Genomic DNA, 10,924 nt, shown 5'->3' on the forward strand with positions numbered 1-10,924 from the left:
ATTTTCATTCTACCTAGAATGCCCAGCATTGCAACTTAGGAGTGGACAACATGGCAAACATAACCAGCCAAGAAATCAGAGAACTGCCTATAGCTGCACCCGAAGGACCTTACGCCTAAACAGCCATAGATGAAGTTGAAAAATTCACCTGAAAAAACGTAAAGAACGTTAAGAGAAGATTAGGTGGGAAACAACTGTTTGATGCCAAAAATATAGAGATTGTGGGTTTAATAGCACACCTTGACTGGAAAGAGTGGAGCTTGAATCTAGGAGACGGATACTAAGTAACCTAGGTATTGTGGAACAAGAAACTGGTGCATCCTATCAGGGTTTAAAGTTGACAGGCAAAAAGAGCCGGTCCTTCTGAAAGCAGTGACAGAAAAAATTTGCAGAGCCCTTCAGACAATGAAGAAAATGTTCTGCCCTTGAGACAGGCAGAAGGATGGAACAACAAAATCTTGTTTAAATTAAAAGGCAAAAATTAAGAGGTTCTGGACCTTAAACGCCACCATGTTCTTATATAAAACCTGCAGGATATGGCCACCAGCTTAGACACTTGTCTCGCAGAACTAAGGGCTATGGGACCTTCCAGATGATTGATGTTTAACATCACAGGGGTGTTTGTCTGTTTGTCTGAATCTGGATTGGAAGATCCTCCAAGAGGATGCCTGAACGCTGCAGACAGCCAAATTGCCTGAAGCTCCAGGACGTCAATCAGCAGACCAGGATTTTAGACTACCATGTTTCCTGAACCAACAGGGTCCATACCACTTCCCCAGTCAGACATACTGGCACCCATTGTGGTGATCCTCCAAAACATGGGAAGACAGTGCTTGCCCAAATCTAGAGCCAAATTACTGAACTACCACCAGGCCAAGGACGACCTGATTAGTGACAAATCCATTTGTCCAAAGTCTGAACTGGCTTGCTCGTCTGAGAGCTGGAGTTAAAATGAACAAATGGGAGTGTCTCACAAGAGCATTTTTCCCCAGAAGCAGATTCAGAAGCCTCCTAAATTGAAGAGTTTGAAAGCGAGACCAAAGTATCTCTTGTAGAAAAAAAACACTTCAATAGTTGAATCAGTTCCAGGATCTATCCAAACCATTGTAATATCTGAAGTTAAAGTCACACTGACGGAGACCACACCAAATGATACCTTATCAGAAGAAAATTTTTCTTTCGAGAATTTTCTGAACCCAGATAAAGACATTAGAGCTTTGAGATTCAGAATGAATGGGCCCTTTTGGCTTGGACACACTAAAACCAGTAGACTGGGGCAAAGACACTGATCCAGATAACCCGAGAGGACTTAGTGGAGATCTTGTACCCTGTACAAAAGACACTGGAGGGTTGGAGGTGGGAAATGAGATTATTATAAACTAGAATATTATGAACTAATCCCATGCATCAGAGATGCCTCCAACTAACAATCCCCAGCTGAAATTTAAAATTAAAGTCACCTGCTGCAACTTTGTATTAGTGATGGCTACAATGCAGCAGTGATTGGATTACTTTGTCAAACCATGCCTGACGAGTCAAAATCTTTACAAAAGGACAAATCGGATAAAAATCATGGTATCTCTGTGAACAGTGGTTTGTAGGGTTTCAATATTATAATGAACCTTTTCATACACATAGGAGAAAAAAAAAACAAGATAACCTAAGTGTTATTTTTAAAGCACAAAATAATGCCAACTTAGTTTTTTTTTTTTGTTTTTTTTTAAAGGATTGATCTTTGTGAACTCTTTCAAAGTGATTTCTTCTACTTTTGTTTACTGTGGCTCCCCCTAGTGGCATCACTTAAAAACGAATAGAATTTAAAAAAAAATCTTTATTTATAAAATATCAAGTAACTTTTTACAAATATACAATAAAATACTTTACAACAATATAACATTTCACACAGGACAAATTTAATTTACAAAAAACAAAAATTAAGCTTGTTATATAAAACACAGTAAATAGGGAAAGGAGTACTTATGTACAGTTTGACAATAATTATGGTAGTCTTGGATATCTTTTGTAATAATAGCAGCCTGCCTAAGCCTTTTCAGACAACAATACATTTGCTTTATTCCTACTTGAGGTAGAGCAAAAAGGTAACCATGAGAAACCAGGCAAAATAAGATGTGGAGAAATTAAACCATTAATGGTTCACTACAAACAAACGGATTTGCTGTTTGTAGTGGTTGGAAAAATACTGTGTCAAAACTTCCCTAAGTGCAGTTTATACCTTAAAAGCAGTTGGTGAAATGGAATACCCATGCAAGACATCTGGAAGCCTATAATGGGCTCTACTATGTATGGGCAGTGACATCAATCGTACTGAAGCTGAATATGTTGCTATGATGGTCACCTTAAAGTCAGGCAGGGGAGCACAAATAATGTATCTGTATTTATTGACAACAAAATTATGAAGTCTGCACAAGGTTTTTTAAATTACCCTTCACAAATTAATATTAAAATAGAAAATGATTACATTTTGCTAATAGCTATATTGTCAGCCTGTGGCCATCTACTTGTAACTACAACCACACAAGGCCACAGTATTTCCTCCTGGATCAGTACAATGACAATACCATGCATAAAGGATTTTAAACTCTTTATCTGCCAGACTTTGATATTTTTGTTTCTGTTAAGGGGATTGCCAATAGGACGGTAAAACACATTCAATTAGGGCATTTAAAACGAAATATGTAGTTCAATTCTAACACTTTCCTATTTATAATCAGATTGCAAATGTCAGGAATAAAAAGCATAAAAATAAATATGTCTTATTTCTGCGTTCCCCTCCCCCCCAAGCCATACAAACACACAAGCATACTAGAATACAGAAAAAACGCACTTTTACAATTATACACAAACACTACAAATACATGAAGATTTTCATATGATTCCAGTAAAACAAATAACACATCAAACAAGTGCCTTAATATCACCCATAGATGCATAGTTTCAGTGGAGGTATGAAGTTGGTGAAAGTTCAAAGACTAGTTCTCCAAGAGAGGGAAGATACTCCGGCTCTTGCTGCTGGCTGTAGTGGTGCTGTTAGGTTTGAAACGTTTGGGCGAAGGAGTAGCAGCACTGATGTTCTTTTTTACCTGCACAAAAAAGATATAGCATTAAGAGCAATGATTACACATTGTTAAGAACAAGAGCTCATATGATATCTGCTAGTTTGAAATATATACGAGTGGACCTAAAAAAAAGAGGCTTTTGAACAATGAACTGCACAGCACAACTTGACAGAACTGCTAGCAAGAGGATAGAAACATCCCTTTGGTGGAGAGTGAAGGCACAAACTTAACCCCCCAGCGGTGGATTTTACTTGCAAAAAGCGGTAATCTCGAGTCACACTCGGGGTTGCTTTAAGCTAAAAAAAAAAAAACCCCACTCACCTTCCTCCGTTGTCGTCCCTCTGGTCCCCGCAGGTCCTGGGGACACGTCTTCTCCCTCCAAGCTCCAGGTGCGAAATGAGGAGCCGAGATCTACGAGGTTTCCTGTCATGTCGGTGCGGGCGCCGGTTTGTGTGGGCAGAGCTTCGGGGAATTTAAATCATTTCGTATTGGATTCAATACAAAATAGCTGGATTGAGTCCAATACAAAAAAAATCTTCATATGATAGGTATTCTCTATATATCTATGCTACTGTACAGTTATATTACATTTTTAACTATTTTAACAGATTTTTTTTAAATTAATTAAATTTATTACCTATTGGACATATTTTGGGGAGTTATGCCTAAGAACTATAGCCTACAGTGTAAAAGAAATTTCCATGCAAAAAATTGTTATGCTTTTTGCACGGAAATTTGGACAGAATTAGACTACTAGGGGGGTTAATTGCCACCCACAAACTAGGCGTAAGGACCAGACTGATACCCTAAGACCCAGGGAAAAAAAAAATCACAGAGCCATAGGAGAAGTCTTAGAAGGAAATCTGCCTCAAAGTTAGGTGTCATGAAACAGTGATAGGCTAAAGTAGAAAGTAAACTGGTGAAACAAAACTCCAACAATCCAACTGTAGTCAACAAGACAATAACTACAGCCAGGGATGTCATAGCAAAGACCTGATTAGGAGGTAAAGCAAAATACACCAGACCCAAAATCCCAGCCCAGAGTCAGTATTAGTTCACCCCCATAAATGGAGGAGGAAACCCTTAAGATCAGAGAACTAGACAGACCTAGATGTCTAGTTTAATAATCCAAGTCCAAAAAAAACAACAACTGGGAAACACTAAAAAAAACCACATGGGAATAATCTGGCAAATAAACCTTGTATATTAGGTACCATGCAAAGCAATATCTAAAGATCCACTGCTGACAACAACCCGCGGCCCAGAATGGCTGCAAATGTGGCCTGCACATTCCTATGACCGCATTGGGCAGAATGCACTTCTGCAATTTACGGGAACGACTTCATACGCACGCCTGTTCTCATGCTCTCGCTATTTGTGTGCATGTGCGGCTTCAAATTCACTTGAGTGCGGCTTACAAGAGCAGAAAGCAGAAGAGGTGCCTATCTATTAAGTGGTTCCTATTTAGCTAGGTAAGCACTCCTCCATCTCATCACCACCAGATATGCATCACCAGTACCCTTCACAACTGCCATAATTATTTATTTATTTGTACTTATGTTTTTATAGTGCATTGGTGTACATGCGGTGTGGAGTTTCCAAAAGCAGAAAAACAACAGTTATCAACCAACTTTCAGCTGAAAAGCAGAGATGCAATCTGATATTCAACTTAGGGGAAAGTTTGATGTCTCTTTACTGGACCATTTATAGGTCATATCTTCCCAGAGACAAATATCCCAAACTTCACAATCATGCCCTTTTTATGTCATCACTTTTTGGCAGCATGTACATGAGCAACTCTGAGCAACTATTTTCAAGAATGAAGCATACTAAGAGCAAAATTAGAACCAAAATATCTGATGATCACTTTGAGAATTTACTGAAAATTGCAACTACTTCCATTGAACCATATATTGATAAGGTGGTTTCTCATTCTCAAGTGCTTTATAAGAAAAAAAAAAAACACACTAGTTTTAGGTTTCCCTGTTTTCTTTTGCATTTACAATAACTATCAAAAACAATTAATGAAGTTTTTCTTCACCAATAGATATGTACTTCTATATAACTATTGGCATACATGGGACCTGGCTCAACCTTTTCTTCTTCATCAGCTAGTGTTTGTGCAATTCATGTGTGGCCCTGGACAATTTTATTTCTATCAATGTGGCCCCAGGTTTACAAAAGGTTGGAATTCCCCGGCTTAGACCATTTGGATATAACTCCCCGGAATCTATTATGCTCCCAGCTATACCAGAAATAGTCCCTGAAGAAGTATTGCATCAAGCAACCAAGCCTCCTGTATTTATATACAGGTTATTCTTGACCCCTATCCAGGGCAACATACTGAAGTTTAAATTTGGGAACCACCAAAAGGTGGGAAAGTGGAAGTTTCACCGACTGCAGAGTCTGATACTGGAGACACCTGAGACTCTCTCATTCTTGAGTCTAACATAGCAGACTGATCAGGGACTGGTTTGTTTTCTAAGATAGGGGAAAAACTGCTTTGAAAGGGGTGAGGAGGAATGGTCTGAAATGAGATGATACTTATAAAACAGCTAAGAGGGGAACAATTCTTCGACTGTGGGATCCCAACCAGAATACCGGTGGTCTACAGATCTTCCAGTTCAAGGAATTATGTTGGCTTGATCAGTTTTCAGGCAAGTGATGCAAGACTAGAATTAATATCAGAAGGTTCAGGGTTTAGCCTTATCTGTCTGAGGAAAAAAAGGCAGAGAACAGTTATTTACACAAAGGGATGTCTAATTCTCCCACAGCGGGTATGCAATGAGAGCGTAACAGGGTCAATACTGAATAGCCATCCTTGAAAGTGCCCACAATGCAGGGGTAAAGATTCAAATGCAAAGCACTGGTAGCAATGGAACCAGCTGATACTCACGGTAATGGAATGGTTCACAATTTGTGGAAGGTTCCCCAGAAGGAAAATGAAAGCATTTTTGAAGGTACCTGTGCAGGTTCTAAAGGTTAGAATAATTTTCAGGTCCCACTTTCCCACAACCATAGGGAAAATTGAAGATGGGGTCACCTGTCACACTAGGACTGCGCCTTCTGCGTCTAGGCTCAAACATGTTGCCAATGCATAGTGATAAGGCAACTTAGGGCTCCATGTGCTCGATAAGATCTCAGGTACTCAGAAAAACGGACTACTAGTAGCAGATTAAACATTAGTGGGCAGCAGTATCACCCAAAGGAGCAAGACTTCCTGCATCCCTCAGACAAAAAAAAAAAAATCTTTGTATATACTTAAAAGCTGAAATTGATCTCAATAAAGTGACATCTATAATACATTTGGCATCAGCGTTCTCCCCAAACCCCTTTTAGCTGGGCACATCACCTGGCACTTTTGTAAAGTTGGTTCACAATACAGCTGCACTGGATAGTTGAAGTATAATAGACGTACAAAGACAATGGAAAAATGGAACTGAGGGGGTGGGCAATAGAAAATTGGAACAAAGTAGAAGGGTGGGGCGAGGCAGTAGGAAGCTGATGGAATTAAAGGGATATCTTTAATTACTGGATACCTGTAGCAACAACTGGGAATATTACATTTTCATGTGTTGCCCTGCCCACTTTTTATCACCAACCTGAATAAGCAGCCAAAACATTAAAACAACTTGCTAATAAATATAGTGTGGGCTCCCCTTGCCTGTGACTTTGTAGTTATTTTTAGTAGCACTTCTCAAGATGTCCTATGGTATCTGTCATTGACATATTATAGGGTCTTCTGCAGTGGCTCTGCCAGCCTCCCTTCATCCTATAGTGCATCCTGCCCTCACCTCCTCCCAAGGTAATTGATGCAGATGCCTTCAGCACACCACATGATCCAAATAATAATGCAATTTATTTGACTAGAGGTTTCTAAATTTTTTCTTTAACCGGCTGTTCACTTGCTGATAAAAAAAAATTATTGATATGTAACAAATGCCATTGTAACAGTAATCAAACACACATTATAGGTTTTAGATGATTGATGTATGTATGGATGTATGTCTCAAATGAACAAGCAGACAAAGCTAGGACAAGCACTATATGACAGCAATATTTAAAAGACACATACTCAAACATATAACATATGCATAGGATATTCTTCCACAAAGAACTTGGAATACCTTAGTTTTCGGTTTCTCTGCAGGCCCATTTTGCTTTTGTGGAGAAACAGTCTGGAAAACAAAGTTCCTTGAGTTTCTGGGTGCATTAGGATTAAGATTTGACATTGTAGCTAGTTTTTGAAGGACATCTTTGGGCATGTTCAACATAGAACCAGTCTTCATCTAAAAAAAACAAACAAAAAAAAAACATTTTTGTAAGTATTAGCAGATGCATTACACATAAGTGCCTTACACATGAGTACTGACAAGCTCAGCTCCCACTTGGAGGGGCAGTTTACAAAATTGGAAGTATTTGAAAAAGGGGAGCAGCCGAAAATCGCCACACTTATATGGCACAGACAACTGCGATAACTAAAACACCACATTTGTTGTGCGATGCCTCCTTAGATAGCCTGTGCAGTGGTCCTATTATCAAGTAACTTTGTATGCTGAATACAAAAAAAATTATATATTAAGCACTTACTCATGCTAACTTGTTTTCCCATTTGTAAATAATCATTGAAACTTTTGCACTCTCAATCAGAAAGTGATATCTGCCCCAAAGACCCCAGCTCTGAGGGCTGCTGCCTGTGAAGGCTTGCGTTAAAAAACCTGCAATAATCATGGTAAAGAGTTGTGTAAAAGCACGAGTATTACTTTCATAAAATATCATATAAACCAGAGTAAAGACCAAGAACAACTGGATTTTGTATCTGATGCCAGGATTTGACAGTTATTAGAGTGCATGTTTTTTTTTTGTTTTTCCCATGGAGTTTGTTATACACTTTACACAGAACGCAGTATTATCTATCGATTGTCTACAACCATGCACAAAAGATCATTTAGGAAAAAGTTACCCATCATAACCAGCTCAAAAGCACAAAATGCTTTAAACTCTAAAAGGGGGGAAAATGATTTACAGAAACATTGTGGGTTTTTTCCCCATTAGTTTTGAATGTCTTCAGTTTAAAAATAGATATTTATGGAACATGCAAAATTCCATTTTTGCTGCTTGAAGCACCTGACGACCAAAGTTAGTATTAGTTAAAGCCACAATGTCTACCTACTTACAGAACCTGTGAACAAAAGACCTCAGTCTGAAAAGATGATTCAGCCAAATGACAGGATAGACTCCAAGAGCAAAAGGGCAACAGGACTCCAGGCTGCAGATATCAGCAAAGTTAGAAGTGCTGCAAACAGTCTTGCTACTAGTAGTAGGAAGGGTTTTTCTGAGCTGGCTTACAGCTTGCTTTTGCCTATTTTTCTGTAGACAGCAGTATTACTACTTCCCTCAAAGGGGGAATAAGAAAAATCCAATGGATTCTATGTTTAAGCAACTTACATTATATCATATCCGAAATATAGAATAACTCAAGTTACAACATGTACCACAGTGCTTTCTCATAATCCTGGAACAGAACTTACCTTAGGATGATTAAATGGCTGATTGACTCCAAAAGGATTTTTACTGGAGGGCTTACTTTGTTCTTTTGTCTCTATAGTTGCTGTAAAAGATCAAAGTCTATTAACACTGTAACCAAACAAAAATTAAATAAACATATCAAGGAGCTATTTTAAATCTGAAGTATTTGTATTTCAGTCCCTAAACAGCCACACAAACCTTTCTGGCAGGGTAGGAGACCCGATTTTCTTCTGTTACAATTAAGTCATACACTTGGGTTTTGTCCCATCCCCCAACCTTTGAATAGACAGTGACGAAGCAGCACATTTATGAGTTAATCTCCAGTTACTGTGCTCTCTTCTACTAGAATGTTTCTTGTAAGCACATGGAAGCTACAGAACACTGGCTCCAATTCATTTGTGTTGCACGGTTTAAATATGGAAGCTTTCTAATGCCAGAGGGAAACCATTTTTAATAGGTACCGATAACATCACAATGTCCTGTCTCACAAAGTTATTTCACTCCTAATCATAGAGCTGAATCCATATTTAAAGCAGAACTAAACACATGCTGCTCATGCATAAGATCAGCATCTTCCCACCCCCCCCCCCCATGCCCCCAATGTAGGAAAAAGCCCCCTGAGCAGTCAGAAGCCTCTGCCACAATGGTAAGGACAGAAGGAGAGGGGCTTCACCACCAAAAAAAAAAAAAAAACAGTCTATATAAAAGGCTTGTCAACCCTGTGGTGATACATCTTGCTTTAAGTATCATGGAAACCACAAGATTACATAAGGGAAATGAGTCACAAGAATGTATTACCTTTTCTTTGTAAGGTTCTCTCAGTAACTTTTTTGGCCAGTTTCATAAACTGACTATCTGTTCCAAAATCTTCTTCCTCCTCTTCTTTGTCAAGACTGCCACTTTTAGACTACAATAGGGAAAGGGGGGGGAGGGGAGAAAAAAAAAAAAAAAAAAACAACATACATGAATTCTGTGCCAACCTGGAAGATGACTTGGGGAATAAAGGGTATTTTATTACATAAACAAAATGTAATAGATAACCATTTGGGTGCTAGTCCTTAATGGTATGTGTAAGCTATGTGGTCTTTAACTAGTCATTAATAAAATGTAAACATTTTAGAAAAGTTACTTTGAATGGTTTTCTACCCAATATTTTAGGTGTTTCACAGCATTGAATATACAAATTTTTAAAATAATTGTTAATATGAATTGAAAGCACTACTAAGCCATTTGCATTGTTAGGCATCTCCTAATGAAGAAACACTTATCTATGGCCTTGATAAAAATTAGGGAATTTTTATACTTTTCACTGAACGGAGTTTCAGTTCAGTCGTGAAGACTTAATACAACAGATTTGCAATGGTATGTTAATAAATTTTGGGTGCTGAGGAAAGATGACTGGTTATGTATACCTGCTCACGTAGCCACTGCTCTCGTTCAAATCTCTCTTTTCTCCACTTAAGATCAGTGTCCTCCACGTCTTCATTGTCACCTTCCTGCTCTTCCAAATCAGAATCTCTGCGGAACATGTCAAACTGGGAGGCATCATCTGGGGAAACACACACATTACATATTTTATCATCAGTCAGGATATGCAAAACATCTTTAAATAGACATATTTGCAAACATACCAATGTTTTTCCACCTAAATTTTCTCATTCGGCCAGGTCCATCACTGTGAAGGTCGCCATCGGCCAAGTATCTCTCCTGATATAGACGGAGACGACGCTTGTCTTCATCCATTGTGACTTTCCTGCAATGGTAAACAAAAGTCAGCCTCTAGTGATACAAATTAGGGCCTTGGTTGTAGTGTTAACTAGCATATACTAACATATGGATCTTGTTGACTTGATCCTGTAGCTCGTCATCTGAAGGAAGTTCTTCATCAATGGCTTCTTCTTCATATTCATCATCATCACCTTCATCCTCATCACCACTACCTACATCACTTCCTGAAAGTTCAGCTTCATCTTCCATGAAGTCTTGCAGGTTTCTGCAATATCAGAAATATAAAAACTAAATATGAAGAGAGTATTAACCTAAAAACATGTCAAAGCAATTATAGCTTATTTTCTACACTGCCTATTGAAACCGAAAAATTGTATTAAAATATAGCTTACAGGCAATATGTAATATTACTTGTTACCAGGCTCAACTGCCAATTTTTGAAATCAGGTGGACAAAACATTTATGTAATTTATTATCTAGTATATATAAAAAAAAAAAAAAAAAAAAAAAAAAAAAAAACTTGTGTGTAATATGGTTTGCTGTGTTTTATATTTTAAAGATCCAACTCTTTTGGATCCCCTACCAAGCTG

The 10,924-nt window shown here is 38.3% G+C and overlaps 1 protein-coding gene across 1 annotated transcript in view; it reads right to left on the bottom strand.

Annotated features, from left to right (window-relative positions):
• Window positions 1-1,813: 1,813 nt before the first annotated feature.
• Window positions 1,814-10,924, bottom strand: part of CLSPN (claspin) — a gene marked incomplete at its 5' end in the record, with an annotated part of 27,047 nt that continues 17,936 nt past the window's right edge. Inside the window, 7 exons of the mRNA XM_072409305.1 lie at window positions 1,814-3,101; window positions 7,205-7,366; window positions 8,609-8,688; window positions 9,405-9,513; window positions 10,019-10,155; window positions 10,238-10,359; window positions 10,438-10,599. Coding sequence (XP_072265406.1) covers window positions 2,991-3,101; window positions 7,205-7,366; window positions 8,609-8,688; window positions 9,405-9,513; window positions 10,019-10,155; window positions 10,238-10,359; window positions 10,438-10,599 — 883 coding nt within the window. The remainder of the gene's footprint in view (window positions 3,102-7,204; window positions 7,367-8,608; window positions 8,689-9,404; window positions 9,514-10,018; window positions 10,156-10,237; window positions 10,360-10,437; window positions 10,600-10,924) is intronic.

The sequence above is a fragment of the Pyxicephalus adspersus genome, chromosome 1 (genome assembly GCF_032062135.1).
Source record: "Pyxicephalus adspersus chromosome 1, UCB_Pads_2.0, whole genome shotgun sequence".
Classification (NCBI taxonomy): domain Eukaryota; kingdom Metazoa; phylum Chordata; class Amphibia; order Anura; family Pyxicephalidae; genus Pyxicephalus; species Pyxicephalus adspersus.